Source organism: Pan paniscus, chromosome 10 (assembly GCF_029289425.2).
Source record: "Pan paniscus chromosome 10, NHGRI_mPanPan1-v2.0_pri, whole genome shotgun sequence".
NCBI lineage: Eukaryota > Metazoa > Chordata > Mammalia > Primates > Hominidae > Pan > Pan paniscus.
The window spans coordinates 133,166,787-133,188,799 of record NC_073259.2 but is presented as its reverse complement, the minus strand read 5'-3'; the positions used below and the strand labels follow the sequence as shown (position 1 = coordinate 133,188,799).

Below are 22,013 nucleotides of genomic sequence, written 5' to 3'. Positions count from 1 at the left end.
GGGGAGGATTGCTTGAGCCCAGGAGCTCGAGGCTGCAGTGAACTGTGTTCGCAGCACTGTACTCCAGCCTGGGCAACCCTGTCTTAAAATAAAATAAAAGTAAGCTTCTTGAAAAATCTGATCAAGAAGAAAAAATGCATTTCGGCCGGGCACAGTGGCTCACGCCTGTAATCCCAGCACTTTGGGAGGCCAAGGTGGGCAGATCACTTGAGGTCAGGAGTTTGAGACCAGCCTAACCAAAATTGAGAAACCCCATCTCTACTAAAAATAGAAAAATTAGCCAGACACGGTGGCCCATGCTTATAATCCCTGCTACTCGGGAGGCTGAGGCAGGAGAATCGCTTGAGCCCGGGAGGCAGAGGTTGCAGTGAGCTGAGATCATGCGGCCTAGGTGATAGAGCGAGACTCCATCTCAAACAAACAAAAAAGGAAACCTAACATTTCCAGTTACCCCTTGTAGAACACTTACTGTGTGTCAGGTGCTGCCCTAAGCACTGGACCGATATTCGCTCATTTACTGCTCAGAATGACCTTGGACATGGGTGGCCTTATCACCCTCATATTGCAGGTGACTAAGCTGAAGCATGTGGCCTCTCAAAATTAGAAATCACACTTGACTACAGAATAAAAGATTCATGAGCCAGAAAACAATGTTTAATAGATTTTGAAATCCAGATAGAATGGATGACTTCTCAAGAAAATAAAAATTACCAAAATTTATTCAAAAAGCAGCACCACAGCTGAAGTGACAAAGGTCTACCTCCTCCAGGGACACCAGGGTGGGCAGCTCTGCAGGCGAGCACCACCAAGTCTCTGTAAGCTACAGCATCCCTTCTGCGTAAACCATTACAGAAGTCGGAGAAAGACAGGAAACACACAAACCAAAAGAGAGAGAGATTACAGACCAATGTTATTGACTACAGCAACAGGCTAACGGAGGGGGAAATCGCATGATTATCTTGGAAGCTTCTGATAAAAGGCAACATGCTTTCCAAACCCATGCTTTAATCAGCTGGAAACTGAAGGATACTTCCTCACTGACAAAAGGTATCTGGCAGACACTTGACGGCACATTTCGCACTTGGTAAAAGATAAGATGTCCAGTGAGAAAAGGACATGCAAGACGCCCACCCCCAGCCCACCTGCACCTGTGCCGAACACCCCCACCTACGTCCCGGGGTGGGAACTAGAAAGTTTGCCCCCTGCACACAATGGGAACAGCTGCACACAAAATCTGTGAAAGTCACCAGAAAAACCACTAGAACAAATCAGTTAGGCAAGGTGGCCACATATAACTCAATCCAGCAAAATAAATAGTGGTGTTAAACCCCAGCAATACAGTTTGAAAAGGTAATGAGAGCCAGGAGCGGTGGCTCACGCCTGCACACCCAACACTGGGAGGCCAAGGCGGGTGGATCACTTGAGGATCAGGAGTTCAAGACCAGCCTGGCCAACATGGTGAAACCCCATCTCTACTAAAAATACAAAAATTGGCCAGGCGTGGTGGCACACGCCTGTAGTCTCAGCTACTTGGAAGGCTGAGGCAGGAGAATGACTTGAACCTGGGAGGCAGAGGTTGCAGTGAGCTGAGATCATGCCACTGCACTCCAGCCTGGGTGACAGACTGAGACTCTGTCTCAGAAAAAAAAAAAAGGTAATGAGAAAAACAGAACAAAAGAAAATGAGAAAGTCACTAAAGGATTTTTTTTTTTTTTAGACAGGGTTCTGCCCTGTCACCCAGGCTAGAGTACAGTAGACAGATCACAGCTCACTCAGACTCAACCTCCCGGGCTCAGGATCAGGCTGTGTGCCACACACCCAGCTAAGTTATTTCTTTTTTGTAGAGATGGAGTTTTGCCATGTTGCCCAGGCTGCTCTCAAACTCTGGGACTCAAGTGATCCATCCGCCTCAGCCTCCCAAAGTGCTGGGATTACAGGTGTAAGCTACCCAGCCCAGCCCTCTAAAGAATATTTAATCTGGGAGAGAGACAGAAACAAACACTGGTTCGGATCCACTTGTTAAAGGGTGTGTACTGGATAGTAGAAAGGTGATGAAAGTTAAAAAAGAAAGAAAAGAAAAAGATAAAAAGGTGTACAGTAGAGAGAAGCAGAAACGAGACTGGTCGGAAGCTACTATGACGGCACGCGTGAGAGATGGCAGTGCCTAGCCGGGGTCACGGAGGAACCGAGGAACCGCTCAATCAAACGTATGAAGGAGGACAGTGGAGAGGCGGCAAGAACAGCCAACGGTAGGGAAGGGAGTGAAAGGGTGTGGGGCACAGCCCGAGCTCCTGGTTTGGCAGGGTTGTAGTGGCGGGGGTTACTGAGATGGGGCTCCCCTTGGGGACTTGTGAGCTCCTCTGGGGCTCCCTGAGTCTTGAGAACTTCTGGCAGCCCCGCCAGTGCTGACTGGACAGGGGGAAGGAAGGCTGAAGTGCTCTCAGGATGCACAGTCATGACAGGAAGGAGGGGTCTTCCTCCATCTGAACACCTTGGCCACTGCGGAAGGCACGGGAGGAGGCGCAGACCAACCCAAGCTTCTCTCTACTCCCGCCACTTCCTCTGCCCCTCAGCAAAATTCACAGCGGGCGGGTGAGGGACAAGGGAATGACTGTGACATTATTACAGAGATGCCCTTGGAGCTGCCCCAACGCACTTTTTTTTTTTTTAAGTAAAACCATTAAGTAAAACATTGGCCAACTTCAGCATCAGTTTAAAAAAAGTGCATGGGACATACAGGTAACAGGGACTTGGCCCCTGGCCTCAGGACATCAGGCCTTCGGTCACCGTCCACCTCCTCCCTCCTCCATTTCAAGGGTACCCCCGGTACCCCTTCCTCAGTGACGCCCTTGGTGGACAAAGACTATTTCCTACTACTACTTCTTCTGCTCTAAACTGCTACACAGAGGTGGCTGCAGAAAGCCCCAAAATGGTGCCCCCCAGGAGTCCAGCAGCAACAGGCCGAGTCTGCAGGCAGGTGGCACCCCGGTCCCACCAGCATTTACTCCACAGGCCACCAGGGCTGGCCCTCCTTGGGTCTGATGCTATCATACACCCTGCCCAAATCCATCAGAAGAACATCATGTCCAGAAATGGCCCTTCCTGGCACCAAACCCTCCTGGACTGAGAATGCCACCCCTTCCTCCTCCCCAGCCACTTCTGATGGGCAGGAGACTGGGACAGAAGCATCCAGGAGAGAAGTCTTCACCCCCTAGACCAGCGCCTGGGCACTGGCACTGGAACAAGGCATCTAAACAGAAGCTCACCCCCAGCCAGGCAAGCCCCTCTTCCCCATTCTCAGTGCCCAGATGCACCCCCCGAGAGCAAGTGCCTGCCCTTCCTGGAAAGACACCACGTCCACTTAACTAAGTGCATGCACAGCGATTTCTCAGACTCTTTCATGTCCTGCTGGGACTTGGGTGTCCCTCTGTTTACTTCTGACGCTGTCTCTATGCAAATATCAAGGTAACACATTCAACCTACTCTAAGGCCATGGTCCTTACTCCTCCCTTTCCTGGCCACATGGCCCTGGACAAGGTATCCCTGCACCTGGCTCCCTCCAGCCCCAGCCACCCCTTATGCAAAGTGAGTCCCAACACTCCTGACACCCAAGCTCCCTCACCCACAGGTAAGGGGCCTGTCCAGACCTTGGCTGTGGCGAACACACAAACCACAAATGGCATGTCTACACTGGCGCCCTCTCTGTGCCCAGGATTCTAAGATGGACTGAGAGTTCTTGGTTTAGTGGGGAAGAAATGATTGCCAGTTAAAACATATTGAGCATTTACTGAATGCTTACTATGTGCCAGGCCCCAGTCTGAGCTCATTAGAGGCACTTACTGCCCTTCACAGCCTTAAGAGAGGGGCAATAAGGCCAGGCACAGTGGCTCATGCCTGTAATCCCAGCACTTTGCATCACGAGGTCAGGAGATCGAGACCAGCCTGGCTAACATGGTGAAACCCCGTCTCTACTAAAAATACAAAAAATTAGCTGGATATGGTGGCAGGCGCCTGTAGTCCCAGCTACTTGGGAGGCTAAGGCAGGAGAATGGTGTGAACCCAGGAGGCGGAGCTTGCAGTGAGCCGAGATCGCACCACTGCACTCCAGCTTGGGAGACAGAGTGAGACTCCGTCTCAAAAAAAAAAAAAAAAAAAGAGGGGCAATAGTATCCACTCCCTATCCCTGATAAGGCAGGAACGGGGTGAGTGACTTGCCCAAAGCCTCACAACTGGCCAGAGGCATGGCTGGGCTGCAGCCTGGCTTGTCTGATGTGGGTGCTGGTGCTCCTCACCACTGTGCTGGTGCTCCTCACCACTGTGCTGGCTCCACTCAGAAAACACTAATACCATACATGGAACAGAAAATCAAAACAGCAGAACAGATTCGGGTGCTGAGATACTGCAGCAGACTGAATCAGGAGGAAGAGGAGGAAACCCAGAAAGCCGCTGGAGTCAGCATCTCCAAAGCCCGGCGTCAAGAATAAGCAGGTCCCACAGGGTAGGCGGGAGGGAGAAGAGGCTGTTCTGAACAGAGGACATAGAGATCAACACCCAGGGGCAGGTGGAGTGGGGCCCAGAGGAAGACCTGCCAGGAAGCCTGAGGCCAGGGAAGAAACAGAGAGAGCCAGCCTGGGAGAGCCCCGGAGGGCGGCAGAGAATTTCCACAAGGAAACTGGGATCTCAGAGAACCAGCCCAGTACAGGGTGACCAGGATCTCAAGGTGAAAGGACTGAGCCTGCCAGTGATCTGGGGCTCAAATACCACAGGACCCCAGGCACAGTGACAGTGATCAGGCTACAAAGACGAGTGTTTCTGAATCAGAGGTCTGGCCCCTAGCCCCATGAAAAGACTCAGGGGTCCTCTGACACAGCTGAAGATTTCCTGGCTGGACCAGCAGGGATCAAGATCTCGAGCATCCAAAACCAGCTGTCAGCCTGTCCTGGCCCAGGAGAGCTGCTCGAGGACGGCTTTCATGTTGCAACAAAACAAACACACCTATGAACATGTGTCTGACCTGAATACGGTGCTTAGCAACCAATCAAGCATTGAAACCAACAGCCAGTGTTGAATCATGCTGACAGCCACCCAGAGCGAGCGAGAATGGCTGTCCTATTTACACACACAGACACACAGACACACAGACACACACACACACACACACGGCCACCTGATGGCACTTCAGGAGGACAAGGCCTGCAGGCTACAGGCTGGGCTGTCTGGTGTGCAGGGATCAGAGGGTGGCCTTCCCTGACATCTCTGAAAATGGCAAAGGCTCAAAGGTAAACAGTGAAACAAAAAACCCAAAGCCATCAAAAGACTCAGGACCTAGAGATCTTGCTGGGGCTGGAAAGGTTGGGAACCCTTAGAACAGAGCACTTCCCCAACCTGGCGATGCCCTCCGAGCCCAAAAGCATTAGTAAGGCAAGCTGAGATGCCCAGGCAGCCAGCAGAGAGCAGGCAGAAGGAGGTGGGCAGTGGTGGGAGAGAGCCTGGAATGGGTAGAAGTAAAGCACAGGGGAGTGACGGAGGCCAGAAACGCGTTCCCCCAGTGTCATCGAGTAAAGACGGATGCCCCAGCACTCCCTGGACAGCCCACTGGGGTCTGTGGCTCTGCAGCAGAGAGGGTCCCTTCAGCACCCAGCACAGCCAGCCGAGGAGCTCTCAGTGGACAGGCGTGTGAACCCACGAGTCCAACGGTGCGACTCCATCAACAGAGACCAGAAGTCAACACAGGATTTGTAGGAGAGTGGCAATTTCCCTTTACGATATTCTCTGAGATTCAAAGAAATATAATTTCAAAGCAAGAGAAAACATGATTCCAAAGGGAAGACATTCACGCTTCATTGCAGTTTCTGAAGAGCGCCCCTTACTGAAAACGGGGCACAGTCTGAAGTTTAACATGGTGATGCTGGAAATTAAAAACGGGATCTCTTTTTTAAGTAGAGATCTGCAAACCGATGCAGGAACTGTCCACGAGCCCAGAACCCATCAGCCTTGGCTCAGTTCCAGCCCCACCTCATCAGCAACTCCAGGAATTCATCCCTGTTAGTTTTAGCCCCTGAACAAGGATGGTAAATGGAGGGTGAGCAGAGGCTTTCGCGCAGTCGACCTGTGCCAGGTCCTTACTCAGCTCCGACAGCGGGTGTCCAGGTGTCTGTGGGACCAAGCGCTATGAACATGGCATCCACGCAGGGCCTCCCACGCTGGGTGCATGCGGCCAGGAGTGCTGCCCAATAATGCCTGCCACGAAGCCACCAAATGCCAACAGACTCCCTGCCAACCGGCTGGATCTCAGTTCGAGTGCGAGTAACGTGCGTCACACACACCCCCGTCTCCGGCAGGATGGAGTCTATACCTCGGACACTAGCAAAATGAGCGACAGAGAGAAGCGTCTCAGCAGGAGTGCAGGTGGCCCTGTTTTCTGACCTGAGACGTAGCCGCAGGGCCTGGGACTGTTCACTTCCCAGAAGCTGCGGGAGCCATGGGGTGAGCAGAGCCATGCTGCCATCTAGTGCACCCAGCAGCTCGGCCAGCACTTCCCACTCCAGAGGTGGCTCGGGGAGGCGGTGATTCCAGAAAACCCTGGACCAACCCCGGCCAGGAAGCAGTGTCCCCGAGACCATGTTTGCTACAGAGCCATGCATCCCTCCTGAGTCCTTCCAGGATGGGCAGATCCTGCCAGACTGGAGTCAGCGGGGAGTGACATGCACAGGACAATGACCCAGCGAGGCTGGATGCAGCTGTGAGACAGGCTGGGGTCCAGCCCTGCCACTGCAGCCATGCAGAGTCAGAGGCTCTCCCTCTCTCCACTCCCTGGCCTCAGACAAACCACCAAAGGCCGATTCCAGTTGCTCTGACATCACCTCTCCAGGGGGAGGAGGCTACACTCCAGCTCTGGGAGGCCATGATCACTCCCCTGCCACACACGGCTCTCCCAGCCTCTCACAACCCGTTTACAAAAGGTTAGTCATAATTTAACTCAAAACACACCCATCTCCCGACTAGTTCAAACAGTAGCTAACACTTACTGGGCTGGCCTGGAGGGTCACACCCTGTCCCCGGCTCCACACAAACGTGGCTCCTGCCATCTGTGCAGCTGCACTAACACTGCTGCCATTCTCCCTCTGGGGACACCAGGGCACTTGCCCAAGGACACTGATCAAGGAAGCCACATGGAGCAGAGGCAGCCAGCCTGCCCGGCCTTGAGCACACCCTGCCATCCTGCCGTCTCACCCTGGGGCCCTTCCCTCTGCCCTGGACAGCCTGGCTCAAGGTCGGCTGAGGGGTCTGAGTGTCCAGTCCAGGAACTCCACCCCTCCAGACCCTCCCACAAGGACACCATTGGCCCCAGCAGCCCAGGCAGCCCCCACAGAGGGCCCTAGGGACAGGAGAGGCCACAGGTTGAATTTCTGTCTCAGGTCAGTCTCTGCTGACCTGGGGAGGTCCTAGGGTGAGATGGCCTGGGAAAGAACACAGGAAAGTTCCAGAAGGCAGGGCACGGCCATTCAGCCACACAGTACAGATCTACAAGGTGGCCACGCCCTCCCTGAACCCAGCAGGGCTCCATCATCAGCCCAGCTGGTGCTGCGGCCTGATGCATGGCTGGCCAGTCTCACTCCTCTGGGCCTGTGTCTGATCTCTCCTCCCACGGTGTGGAGAAAGGACACTCCTCCTCCAAAACCTTACTGAAAAAGCAAGCCTCTAAGTAGACATGATTTCTAAGCTCACACCCAAAAGCCTCATCTGTGGACAAGCACAGACACCAACCCCGGGCACTGGGTTTTAAAGGGCCAGCGGCCACACCTGCAGCTGCTGCTGCTGACTAACGGACGGCACAGGGCCTGGCCCAGAACAGAGGCAGCTGGCACCAGGAGGAGCGGTCAGGGACACGGATGCTGCATGTCCTGTAACAGGGTCTCATGGCTCCTGAAGGTCCCTGACGCTCAAGGCTCTGCAGCCAGGAGAGGGCCCTGGCTGGGGAGTGGGGGCCCCAGGAAGACCCGCTCTGCGGCTGCTTCATTTGCCCCGTGGAAAGACCTATAGGCTGGGGGGCCCCAGTGGGGATCAGCACATGCTTCCGGCCCTGCCTGGGCCACTCTGGGCAGCTGGACACACCCTGGGGTGGTTTGGGGACAGAGAGGCCACCCTCCCGGAGTGCACACCCACACAGTACGGGTCCAGAGGAAGGGGCTGGTAACAGCAGAAACCAACACAGGGAGGTCCTGGGGAACTTCTGCAGGCAGGACTTTGAGAACAAAAATCTAGAGAACTCTCTTCAGAGGACACACACTTAGCAAACCTCACGTGGTCACTAAATCCCAGGTGAGGAAGACAGGGCTCGACCTTACTAGACCTTAACAACACTGGGTGCTGCATACGCCACCTGCCCACGTCTTCGATGAACACGGCGAGGAGTAGGGGAATGTCAGGACTGCTTGAAAGGAAGAACCAGACGCGAGTCCTTCTGGCTTCTTTCCCCATAGAGGCAGCTGCAACGCCACCTCCTCCCGCTGGGCTCACGCTGCTGTCCGGCTCCCCTGGGAATTCAGCCCATGCAGCCCCTGCCCAGGATGCTCACAGGGCAAGGGGTGCCCCCTCTGTCACAGACCCTGACTCACATTCACACCGAAGTCCGGGGACGTGGAGCTCCAGATGGCACCAATGCTTGCCGCAGCCAGCATCGCCTCGACAGCGTGCTCACTGTTGGGTAAATAACCTGTGGAGAAAACATAGGAAGAAGTCTTGGGTTCAGGGTGTATGGGAGGTAGCAGATGTCCAAAAGGTTCCTCTGAGAGCCAAGGTCAGAGTGGGAAGGGGGCTGGCCTTGAACTGCCTGAGGATCCTGACCACCAGCCCCCGCCCAGATGAATCGCCTGCTGCCAGCCTGTCCACTCCCCACCATCCCCCTGCAATCCATTCTCCATGCTCTGATGACAATGACCCCGTGGGCTCTCCTCCCTCTGCTCCCCATCCCTCCCTGGGATCTGGTCACAGCAGCCTTCTTCCGACTCCTCAGTTGTCCTAATCACCTCCTGCCTTTGCACAGCTGTCTGATCTGCTGAACACTCCTCCACGCACACCAGCAGTCTCCACTCAGTGTGCGCTCATCCTGCAGCTCTTCACTCAAATGAAACTTCCTCAGAGCAGCCTTCTCCAAGGCTGTCTTGCCCCCAACCCGGTGAACTCAGGTCCCCCAACTAGTTATCTGCAAAGCACACTGTATTTCTCCTTCACCAAACTTAGCATAACTGCAAATGAATAATCACCTGTGTAACTGGCCGTCTAGTATCTGGTTCTCACATGAGGGCTGGGACTTTGCCTGTCTTGTTCTTTGCTTTACCAAATGCCTTTTACCAGGCCCTGCACATCAAGGGTCCTCATATATTTGCCGGCTGGCAGATGGATGGATGGATAGATGGAAGGAAAGAATAAAGGACAGATGGCTGGCAGATGGATGGATGGATGATGGATGAGGAATGATGAATGGAAGATGGATGGATGAATGAATGAACGGATGACAGATGGAGGATAGATAAATGGATGGAGAGATGGATGATGGGTGAATGGGTAGGCAGAGAGAAGAATGTATAGACAGTTGGATGGATGATGTATGAGGGATGATGAATGGAAGATGGATGGATGAATGGATAATGAGTGAAGGATAGATGAGTGGATGGAGAGCTGGAAGATGGGTGAATGGGTAGGTAGAGAGAAGAATGTATAGACAGTTGGATGGATAGTTGGATGGATGGTGGATGAGGATGATGAATGGAAGATGGATGAATGGGTAGATGATGGGTGGAGGATAGATGAATGGATGGATAGATGGATGACGGATAAATGGGTAGGTGGAGAGAAGAATGTATAGACAGTTGGATGGATGGATGGTAGGATAAATGATGGATGAGGGATGATAAATGGAAGATGGATGGATGAATGGGTAGATGATGGGTGGAGGATAGATGAATGGATGGATGGATGGATGGATGGGTAGGTGGAGAGAAGAATGTGTAGACGGATGGATGGATAGTTGGATAAATGATGGATGAGGGATGATGAATGGAGGATGGATGGATGAATGGGTAGATGATGGGTGGAGGGTAGATGATGGGTGGAAGATAGATGAATGTATGGATGATGGGTAAATAGGTAGGTAGAGAGAAGAATGTATAGACGGATGGATGGATAGATGGATGGATGAATGATGGATGATAAATGGAAGATGGATGGATCAATGGGTAGATGATGGGTGGAGGATAGATGAGTGGATGGATAGATGGATGAGGGATGGATGGGTAGGTGGAGAGAAGAATGTATAGACAGATGGATGGATGGATAGTTGGATGGATGGTGGATGAGGATGATGAATGGAAGATGGATAGATGAATGGGTAGATGACGGGTGGAGGATAGATGAATGGATGGATAGATGGATAATGGGTAAATGGGTAGATGGAGAGAAGAATGTATAGACAGGATGGATGGATGGATGGATAAATGATGGATGAGGGATGATAAATGGAAGATGGATGGATGAATGGGTAGATGATGGGTGGAGGATAGATGAATGGATGGATAGATGGATGACGGATGGATGGGTAGGTGGAGAGAAGGATGGATAGATGGATGGACAGATGGATGGGTTGATGGATGGCTGCACAGACAGGTGGACTGGTGGATGGTTGGTTGGATGGATAGAGAGGAGAGGGAATGAAGAACACAAGCAGTACTGTCAAGAGACATATTCAAGCCTATAAGGGGCAGAGGTCCTCAGGCCCTCCATCTCCTAGCAGGCTGGCTTTCATGACAACAGAGGCAGGGAATCCTCATGGCCACAGAGACTATGATCAATTAACCAGATCACTCTACACATTCCAGAGGAAAGGACCTGTACAGTAGGGCAGAAGGCAGTCACGAGACGAAGGGCCATGAACAAGGCCTCATCAGAGCAAGGTGCAGCTACCCAGGTGTGCCCCCAGGGGTCCCTAGTCAGCTGGCTCCCTTTTTCCCTCCTTCTCCCCCCTGCAGTGGGTGTTTCTGTTTGTCTGGATTCACATGCGACTCCCCTGCTGGGCCATAAGCATCCAAGGGGCAGGGGTCACACCACCATGGGGTTCCACCCACATCCGGCAGATGGTTGGCGTTTGCTGAGTTTGCAGCAAAGATGAGACTTGGCTATGAGTGTAAACTGAAGCATCTCAACACTGTCACCCCCAGGGTCAGGGCAGGACTCGGTGCCCAGGGGAGGCTGCTTAACCATCTGACTCCATGTGGCTGACAAGTGAGGAGGAGCTGGCCCTTCTCCCATGGTACATCAGACGCCAACCCTGGGAACCACTTCACAGACAAAGGAAAACGGAGCTAGGCGCAGCTTTAACTCCATCTTTTGAAGACTCTAAAGCATCCAACCCCATTTTAATCATTTTCTAGTGTTTTCTGGAAAACTCAAAGTCCCAAATCCTAGTAACTATGATCAGGTCAAATCCGTATCCAACTGAGACCCACAAAATGGCTGGGGCACAAGGAACCAGCTCACCTCTGAAGGGTCCAGGGCATCGCGGCCAGGCGTCTCCTCAAAGAAAGCATAGCTCACAGGGACCTTGGCTGTCCCCAATATAACCTGTTTTGTCTCTCCTTCACTCAGAAACGTTTGCTTCAAAAGATTTTTTTAAATGAGAATTGGGAGGGAAGAAAAAAACTGGAGATAGAACATTTTGCATTCCTTTGCAAGACCTTAAAAGTGTACAGATTAAATCAGACGACCAAGAAGAACCCAAAAAGTGAGGTTTCAGCCTCAAAAATGCCTGCTTTGTGACTAGACGCAGTGGCTCATGCCTGTAATCCCAACACTTTAGGAGGCCATGGCAGGAGGATCTCTTGAGCCCAGAAGTTTGAGACCAGCCTGGACAACACAGCAAGACCCTGTCTTTACCAAAAATACAAAAATTAGCCAGGCATGGTGGCACGTGCCTGTAGTCCCAGCTACTCAGGAGGCTGAGGTAGGAGGATCCCTTGAGCCCAGGAGTTCGAGGCTGCAGTTGAGCCATGATCACGCCACTGCAGTCCAGCCTGGGCAACAGAGTGAGACCCTGTCTCAAAAAGAAAAAAAAAAAAAAAAAAAAAAGTCTGCTCTGATGATCAGCCCAACACCCATAGTCATTCATTCAATAAACACTTCTTAGATGCTGCTAGGTGCCAGGCACTCTCTATGAAGATACAGCAGTGAGGAGAAAACAAAGCCCCTGCCCTCTAGTATAGAGAACACACGCACACAAACACACCAAGATCCCTGCAGGTTCAGGTGAGCCATGAGGACTATGATGAAAGCAGGTGCAGGAAGAGTGGGATGCATTTTTTGAAGGCTAACCAGGAACAGCCTCTGAGGAGGCAACCCCGACAAGCCAGGGTGAACCCTGAGGATAGGCCGAAGGAGAACAGGCCGCCAAGGGCTGAGACAGGAGGCAGCCGGCATGCCCATCGCTAGATTCCTTCCTAGTCAGCTACCAAACGCTGAGCACTAACTCCATGTCCAGTCCTGTTACTCAAGGGGGAGGCGGGGCAGGGTAGTGGGGCCTGGCGCACAGGATTCTTGGTCCAGCCACTTACTGCACTTATAGATGACAAGGCCGCCCAGCTCCTCCTGCCTCTTTGCAAACAAGCTGAACAGCAATTTGCAGTAAGTTCCCTCGGGAGAGGCACACCCGTGCCAAACACCAAGGCTCCAAAGCCCAAGCCCCTCCCCAGTGGCTTTTCCTGCCACCCGCCCCCTGTGGTCCTTGTCCGATGACATGGAGGGGAAAGGGAGGGAGGTTGGGAGCCCCAACCACCAGGGCTGCACTGGAAGATAAATCTCCTTCGTCTGCACCTGCTCATCCCCATGTACACACCTACCTGCATCTCAATTAACTAACAAGTATGTTTGGGGTAAAGAACAGGTCCATGCACAGGCCTTTACATTTTTTCCACAAGTCAAGGTGAAAGGAAAATTGTAAGAAAAATACCTAAGCAGTTCTTCGTGGGAAATCCTCAGTTGCTATCCCAGGGAACAAAGGAGAGCCCCGGCCCAGAGTGGGAAGACAAACCACGCCTCAAGGTCTACAGATTCCAGCCCCTGCTCCTTCCAGAACAATCCCCAAATGGGGCCTGCTCTTAGGTCCTACTTCCCTTGCTTTATGGCTCAAGGCGGGAAGGGCGTCAGAACAGACCAGCACCTCAGGAAACTCTAGGCAGAGTGGAAGAAAGTGGACGAGGCCTTTGGGATCAGACCTGGGCACCTGCCCCACCTCCTGCCCTCCATGTTCCACCCCACAGAGCTCCTAATGCCCGTGTAGACGCCTCCTGTTCGCTGCCTCCAGGCCTGTGGCCTCCTGCTTGCTGCCTTCAGCAGCCTCCAGGCCTTTCACAGGCCGTTTCTGCTGCCCAGACTGCCCTTTCCTGCCCTGCCTCACTGCAGGGCTAACTCCTAAATGCGCCTTCCTCCCTCCAGCAAGCCTGTATTGAATGTGCCTTCATCCCTCCAGCAAGCCCATATTGAATGGGCCTTCATCCCTCCAGCAAGCCTGTATTGAATGTGCCTTCATCCCTCCAGCAAGCCCATATTGAATGCGCCTTCATCCCTCCACCAAGCCATACTGAATGCACCCCCTTGATGTTCCTGGAATTGTTTTAGGCTCTGGGACAAAGCAGGGAACAAAGCAAAGCAAATTCCTGCCTTCGCAGAGCAGCATATTCTTTCAGCAATTTTCGTTGGTCTATTTTTTCGCCTTGCATGTAGAGTCCAAGTCCCACAAGGTTCCATGTAATATGACATGACTCCCCCTTATTTGAAAGCCGTCTTGACCTTCACATCACCCATTCTACCTTGGTCTCCTCCCTCAAACCATCACCAGCACCCAAAATACTTACCAACAACCCGATCTCCTTTCTTCACACCCATTTTCCTCATTGCTGCTGCAAACAAAGCCACTTCTTGCCTCAGCTCTTCAAAAGTCACCTTCACAATTTCCTCTTTGCCTTCCCCTGGGAAGAGAAAAAGGGTAAATTGTACACAGACCACCGCAAAAAGAAAAGTTGCAAGCCAGACACTGAATGAAAAATCCCACCTGTTTCAATGCAGGTTATTAATCTACACCCAGGGAAAACAGACGCAGGGAACACAAGCAAGATACAGGTCAACTTAACCTCACACAGAAGAAAGGCTGCGAGAGTCAGCCGAACAAATGCACTAACAACATGTGCTGCGTAAAGATTCTCTATTAGGCCGGGTGCAGGGGCTCATGCCTGTGATCTCAGCACTTTAGGAGGCTGAGGTGGGAGGATTGCTTGAGCCCAGGAGTTCAAGACCAGCCCTGACAACAGAGTGAGACCTCCATCTCTACCAAAAACGTAAAAATCAGCCAGGCATAGTGGCACACGTCTGTAGTCCCAGCTACTCGGGAGGCTGAGGCAAAGGATCACGTGAGCCATGATCACACCACTGACCTCCAGCCTGAGCAACAGTGCAAGAACCTGTCTCAAAATAAATAAATAAATAAGATTTTCTACTGGGAATGCTTTTATTAACTGAAGAATCCTTTAATTATAATTGTGGGGTTTTTTTTTTAAATTACAGATTCACAAGAAGTTTCAAAGAAAGTACAGAGAGGTCCCATGTCCCCCTCACCCAGCTTCCCCAGTGGCTACATCCTCCATAAACAGAGTACACCAGCAAAGACAGGAAACAGAAATGGATGCAACATGCATGTGTGTGGTTCCGCGAAACAGACGTGGATGCGACGTGCACGTGCGTGGTTCCGTGAAACAGACGTGGATGCGACGTGCAAGTGCGTGGTTCCGCGAAACAGACGTGGATGCGACGTGCACGTGCGTGGTTCCACGAAATAGACATGGATGCAATGTGCACGTGTGTGGTTCCAGGAAACAGACGTGGATGCAACATGCGTGTGCGTGGTTCCAGGAAACAGACGTGGATGCAATGTGCGTATGTGTGGTTCCAGGAAATAGACATGGATGAAACATGCACGTGCGAGGTTCTCTGCCACCTTACGGAATTTCCTGCAACCACCACAATTGAGATATAGGACATTTCCACCACCCCAAACCCTTCCCTCCTGTTGCCCCTTTATAGTCATCCCTGACCCCTACACCACCCCCACCCCGGGCAATCACTTACATATACTCTAGCTCTATAATTCTGCCATTTCAAGAATGTTATATAGGCTGAGAGAAGTAGTTCATGTCTGTCATCCCTGCTCTTTGAGAGGTTAAGGCAGGAAGATCACATGAGGTTAGGAGTTCAAGACCAGCCTGGGTAAGATAGTGAGACTCTACAAAAAATGTTAAAACTAAGGCTAGGCAGGGTGGCTCATGCCTGTAATGCCAGCACTTTGGGAGGCCAAGGTGGGCAGGTTGCTTGAGCTCAGGAGTTCGAGACCAGCCTGGACAACTGGTAAAACCTCGTCTCTACAAAAAAATTTTTTAAAAATTAGCCAAGCATGGTGGTGCTTACCTATAGTCCTATCTACTCAGGATACTGAAGTGGGAGGATCACCTGAGCTCAGGAGGTTGAGGCTGCCATGAGCTGAGATCACACCACTGCACTCCAGCCTGGGTGACAGAGTGAGACTCTGTCTTGGAAAAAAAAAAAAAATTTAAAAACTAGCCAGGCGTGGTGGTGTACACCTGTAGCCCTAGCTGCTTGGGAGGCTGAGATGGGACGATCACTTGAGCCCAGAGGTTTAAAGCTGCAGTGACCTATGTTCGTACCGCTGCACTCCAGCCTGAGCAACAGAGTGAGACCCTGTCAAAAAGAAAGAAAAGAAAGGAAAGGAAAGAAGGAAAGGAGGGGAGGAAGTGAAGGAGGGAGGGAGAAATGTTCCATGAAATATAGAAAGTGATCCTTTTTTTTTTTGAGACGGAGTCTTGCTCTGTTGCCCAGGCTGGTGTGCAGTGGTGCGATCTCAGCTCACTGCACCCTCCGCCTCCCAGGTTCAAGCAATTCTCCTGCCTCAGCCTCCCAGTTAGCTGGGATTACAGGCGCCTGCACCTAATTTTTGTATTTTTAGTAGAGACGGGGTTTCACCATGTTGGTCAGGCTAATCTCAAACTCCTGACCTCAGGTGATCCACCCACCTCGAACTCCCAATGTGCTGAGATTACAGGCGCGAACCACCGCACCCAGCCAGAAGGTGACCTTTTAAGATTGGCATTTTTCATTTGGTGCAATGCCACTAAAATTCACTTAAGTTATTGCATGCATCAATAATTAACTTCTAGGCCGGGCGCGGTGGCTCACGCCTGTAATCCCAGCACTTTGGGAGGCTGAGGCACGTGGATCACCTGAGGTCAGGAGTTCAAGACCAGCCTGGCCAACATGGTGAAACCCCGTCTCTACTAAAAATATAAAACTTAGCCGGGCGTGGTGGTGGACGCCTGTAATCCCAGCTACTCAGGAGGCTGAGGCAGGAGAATTGCTTGAACCCAGGAGACGGAGGTTGCAGTGAGTCAACATGGTGCTACTGCACTCCAGCCTCGGCGACCGAGTGAGACTCTGTCTCAAACAAACAAACAAACAAAAAAATTCACTTCTTTTATTGCTCAGTAGTATAATTTTTTAGAAGATTAAAAGTGACACAAGCTTACTGTCAAAAACTTTGATAGTACAGAAAAAAATTAAAAAAAAAAACGATCAACCACCCCAGTTATCAAAGAAATGTATGTTAAAACAGAAAGATACCAATTTTCGCCTAACAGACTGTACAAATGGGAAGGGACAGTGTGTAGCCGGCCTCCACAATCGCCCCCCAGTGACCTCTGCCCGCTGGTATTCACACCTGACCTGGGAAATCGATGGGTTACTGTGGAAATGACAATGACTTCTGAGCTGTGGTCATAAGAGACACTGCAGTTCCCATCTGGCTCACTCTAGGGGATGCCAGCGGCCATGCTGTGAGGTCACTGAGGAAGCCTCTGGAGGAGGCAGCCCACAGGAGGAGGAACGAGGCCTCCCACCAACAGCCACGTGAGCATACCATCTTGGATGTGGTTCCTCTAGCCTCAGTCAAGCCTTCAGATGCCTGCAACCCCTGCCAGCATCCTCACTGCAACTTGATGAGTGATCACCCAGCTAAGCCACTGCTGGATTTATAACCCACAGAAACTGGGAGGTAAGAAATGTTTGTTCTAAGCTATGGCTTTCAGGAAATCTATGACATGGAAAGATAACTAATACAAGTAAGACTCAGTGTTGTGAAGGTACAGGAAAATGATTTGAAGATAATTTCTACAGTATAGAAGTTACTCTTTTGACCATTACCCTTGATGCAAATATTTTGCTCCTGATTGATCATCGCTTTTCAGTTCTATAACATGAATTAACTCTTTGTGTGTGTGTGTCTGTGTGTGTTTGAGACAGAGTCTCGCTCTGTCGCCCAGGCTGGAGTGCAATGGCACCATCTCAGCTCACTGCAACCTCCGCCTCCCAGGTTCAAGCAATTCTCCTGCCTCAGCCTCCCGAGTAGCTGGTACTACAGGCACCCGCCACCACACCAAGCTAATTTTTGTATTTTTAGTAGCAACAGGCTTTCACCATGTTGGCCAGGCTGGTCTCGAACTCCTGACCTTGTGATCCACCCACGTCAGGCTCCCAAAGTGCTGGGATTACAGGTGTGAGCCACCGTGCTGGCGAATTATCTCTTTTAGAAAGTGAATAAACATCCTAATTTCCCTTTGGCATAAATCTGGCTTTTTCCAGCCAGGTGTTACAGCTCACACCTGTTATCCCAGCACTTTGGGAGGCTGAGATGGGAGGATCACTTGAGCCCAGGAGTTCGAGACCAGCCTAGGCAACATGGGGAGACCCCATCTCTTAAAAAAAAGAAATAGCCAGGCAAAGTGGCACGTACCTGTGGTCCCAGTTACTTGGGAGGCTGAGGTGGTAGACTTGCTTGAGCCCAAGAGGTCAAGGCTACAGTGAGTTGTGACTGCACCACTGCACTCCAATCTGGGCAACAAATCAAGACCCTGTCTCCAAAAAAAAAAAAAAAATCAGGCCGGGCGCAGTGGCTCATGCCTGTAATCTCAGCACTTTGGGAGGCGGGCGGATCACTTGAGGTCAGGAGTTCAAGACAAGCCTGGCCAATATGGTGGAACCCCTCTCTACTAAAAATACAAAAATTAGCTGGGCATGCTGGCACGTGCCTGTCATCCCAGCTACTTGGGAGGCTGAGACAGAAGAATATCTTGAACCCAGGAGGTGGAGGCTGCAGTGAGCCAAGATGACACCACTGCACTCCAGCCTGGGCAACAAGAGTGAAATTCCACCTCAAAAAAAAAAAAAAACTCGTTTTTTTTTTTTTCCTATTTGCCTAGAGTTGTATGCGTCTGCCCTTCATCCTTTCCTTGCTGCCCTGGGGTAGCCTTTTCATTACCTCTCCCACATTCCCAGCCCAGAAAACTTTCCATCATGTGAAAATACTCGGTAAGCTGATAGCTACTCTTCAAAAGCAAAATGTGCTGCGCAGGCAGCTGTTCTAACAATCTCAACACGGATGCGCTAATGCATGTTGTTTGCTCTACTCGCTGGAGCATGAAGGCAATTGTGCACATGTATGTATTTTTTTAAGCAGGGCATCGCATGGCCTCGATGGGGATTACCCATAGGAGAGATGAGTTCTGCTGAGAACGCCTGAGTGAGCGTGGAGCAGAGCTCCGTGAGCACCTGCACCCAGCTGGGTAAGGAACAAGTCAGGAAAAATACGCAGAAAACGAACCACAATGATCTTAAAGCCCCCAAGCCAATAATCGGCTGCTTAGGCCCCTGCTTAAGTAAGGGATGTGATTTGTAAACTAACTGTGATCACTGGCATAAGGGTCCTTATTCCCACTGCAATTATAAGGAAGGGAAAAGCTCATTAAAAGAAGGGGCTCTGCCAGGCGTGGTGGTTCACGCCTGTAATCCCAACACTTTCAGAGGCTGAGGCAGGTGGATCACTTGAAGTCAGGAGTTCAAGACCAACCTGGCCAACATGGTGAGAAACCTCATCTCTACTAAAAATACAAAAATTAGCCAGTATGGTGGCGCACACGTGCAACCCTAGCTGCTCGGGAGGCTGAGGTGGAAGGATGGCTTGAACTGGGGAGGTGGAGATTGCAGTGAACCGTGATCACAACACTGCACTCCAGCCTGGGTGACAGAACGAGACTCCATCTCAAAATAAAATAAAATAAAAAGGCCAGGCACAGTGACTCACGCCTGTAATCCCAGCACTTTGGGAGGCCAAGGCGGGTGGATCACGAGGTCAGGAGATCGAGACCATCCTGGCTAACACGGTGAAACCCCATCTCTACCAAAAATACAAAAAATTAGCCGGGCGTGGTGGCGGGCGCCTGTAGTCCCAGCTACTCGGGAGGCTGAGGCAGGGGAGTCGCTTGAGCCTGGGAGGCGGAGTTGCAGTGAGCCGAGATCAAGCCACTGCACTCCAGCCTGGGTGACAGAGCTAGACTCTGTCTCAAAATAAATAAAAAATTAATATAATAAATAAAAAATAATTTTAAAAAGGGGGGGCTCAAATACTTAAAAGAGAAGAGATGGAGGGAGTGAAGAGAAGACAGGCTAAGGTAAAGGGGTAGGGGGTGTGAAACAGACACAGAATTATAACCCTACCTCCTTAACCCACCCTCGAGACAGGGCCGGGTTTAAAAAAATAAAAGGCAACTGGCTGGGTTCAGCCAACACTGTATATAACTGAGAGAGAGAGAGAGAGAGAGAGAGAGACACCCCACCCAGTTCAGTCTCCACCCAGACACCCGTATTACAAGTTCTGGGAAGACTGGCTTATTTCATCACTAGGCATCAAGTATATTTTTAGTTTTTTAGTTTTGGGTTTAGATTTTTAGTTTTGGGTTTTTGGGTTTTTTTTAAGGATTCACATTTGACCGTTCCCACTTTACAGGAGAAACCAGGAGCTCATGAAGTGTCTGAGACATTGGGTTAAAGCACACACATTTAAAGAGACGAGGAAAAGAAAAGAGACGCAGCGTTCTCGTTCTCCTTCTCAGGATTACGAAAGAGGCGACTGGGTTGGCACCCTAGGGAGGTTCCCACATGCACTGCAGTGCCTGAGGCAGGCCAGTCTCATAGGAGCCTCTTAGGGATCAACGAAATGTGGTCTGCCTGTACTGTGGCAGATTACTAGGACATAAAAGGAATGAAGTACTGATCCATGCTACAATGTGGATGAACCTTGGTAACACTGTGCTGAGCGAAAGCAGCCAATCACAAAAGGCCACATATCGTATGATCCAATTATACAAAATGTCCAGAACAGGGAAACCCAGGAAAGAAAGCAGAGAGGTGGGTGCCAGGAGCTGGGGGAGGCAGGAACAGAGAGTGACTGCTAATTGGTATGGGGTTTCCTTTCGGAAAATGGAAATGTTCTGGAACTAGGGGTGGTGGCTGCATAACCTCTTGAAAAATGCTAAAAACCACTGAGCTGCGGGCTTTAAAAGGGTATTTCTGTGGTATATGAATTATATGCCATTTGGAAGAAAAGAGATGGTGGACGCGGCGGCTCATGCCTGTAATCCCAGCACTTTGGGAGGCCAAAGCGGGTGGATTGCTTGAGCTCAGGAGTTCGAGACCAGCCTGAGTAACATGGCAAAACTTCATTTCTACAAAAAAACTTTAAAAAAAATTAGCCAGACACAGTGATGCATGCCTGTGATCCCAGCTACTCAGGAGGCTAAGGTGGGAGGATCACTTGAGCCTGGGAAGTCGAGGCTGCAGTGAGCCACGATCGTGCCACTGCACTCCAGCCTGGGCAATAGAGTGAGACCCTGTCAGAGGGGTGACCCTGGGGACGCAGAGCTGGAGCATGGAGCAGTCCCCTAAGTCTCCTTTCCCATGATGCAATCCCTTCCCGTTCTCCACCCAGCAGCCAGGTCACCACGGGATCACCCAGCCCTTGCTCAGAACCCTGAGGATGGCCCACTCCCTCTCACACCTCCCCACACTCCTGGACCCACCACCGAGGCCCCCCAGCTCCGCCTTCCTGGCTGTTCCCCACAGCCACAGAGCCTCCTCCAGCCCAGGGCCTTCTTCTGGCTGTTCCCTGTGCCTGGGAACACGACTTCTGCAGAGGTGCGGGGAGGAGATTACAGGTACAGGGGTCAGCCAGAGGAAGGCTTCTTCAAGTTCCGTAGACTCCTCCAAACAGGCTTTCCCTGGCAGCCCTGTCTAAAACAGCCCTGCACCCCACCCCATCATCCCTTTCCCATCACAATGCTTTACTTATTCTTCCAAGCATATGTTTTCTTACTTATTGTTAAACCACCACGCTTTGCCCCCCGGAACATCAGCATCTCCCAGGGCAGGCAGCTTGTATCCTTGCAGAGGAAGCATTTTTTTTTTTTTTTTTTTTTTTGAGACGGAGTCTTGCTCTGTCGCCCAGGCTGGAGGGCAATGGCATAATCTCGGCTCACTGCAACCTCCACCTCCCGGGTTCAAGCGATTCTCCTGCCTCAGCCTCCAGAGTAGCTGGGATTATGGGCGCCCACCACCACGCCTGGCTAATTTTTTGTATTTTTAGTAGAAATGGATTTCACTATGTTGGCCAGGCTGGTCTCGAACTCCTGACTTCAGGTGATCTGCCCACCTTAGCCTCCCAAAGTGCTGGGATTACAGGCGTGAGCCACTGCAGCACCCAGCCCTAAGGAGGCATTTAATACAGATCTGAGGAACGAATGGATGAACAGACAGGTGGGCACGCAAAGGGCATGGGAGAGCCAGTCAGAGCCCTGACCCCAGACCACCCATCTACACTGCCCTGACCGTGTCAAGGCTGAGAACCAAGGAAAACAGCAATGGAACACTGACCGGCCCCAAATGGTACGTCGAGACTTTGCTCCATGGCTCTTCACCAGGAATGTGCATCAGAATTGCCCATGGGCTTTGAAAATACATGGAAGCCTGGGCCCCAGCCCTGGAAGATGTGTCCCAGTAAGTCTCGGTGGGAA

The 22,013-nt window shown here is 51.4% G+C and overlaps 1 protein-coding gene across 5 annotated transcripts in view; it reads right to left on the bottom strand.

Annotated features, from left to right (window-relative positions):
• AACS (acetoacetyl-CoA synthetase) overlaps nt 1-22,013 on the bottom strand; it is a 76,819-nt gene that overhangs the window by 41,951 nt on the left and 12,855 nt on the right. For all 5 annotated transcript variants that reach the window (XM_003817854.4, XM_008971116.5, XM_008971115.3 and 2 more), the window contains exons 4-5: nt 13,905-14,018; nt 8,619-8,716 (exon numbers count right to left, since the gene is read on the bottom strand). In XM_003817854.4, the coding sequence (XP_003817902.1) occupies nt 8,619-8,716; nt 13,905-14,018 (212 nt within the window). The remainder of the gene's footprint in view (nt 1-8,618; nt 8,717-13,904; nt 14,019-22,013) is intronic.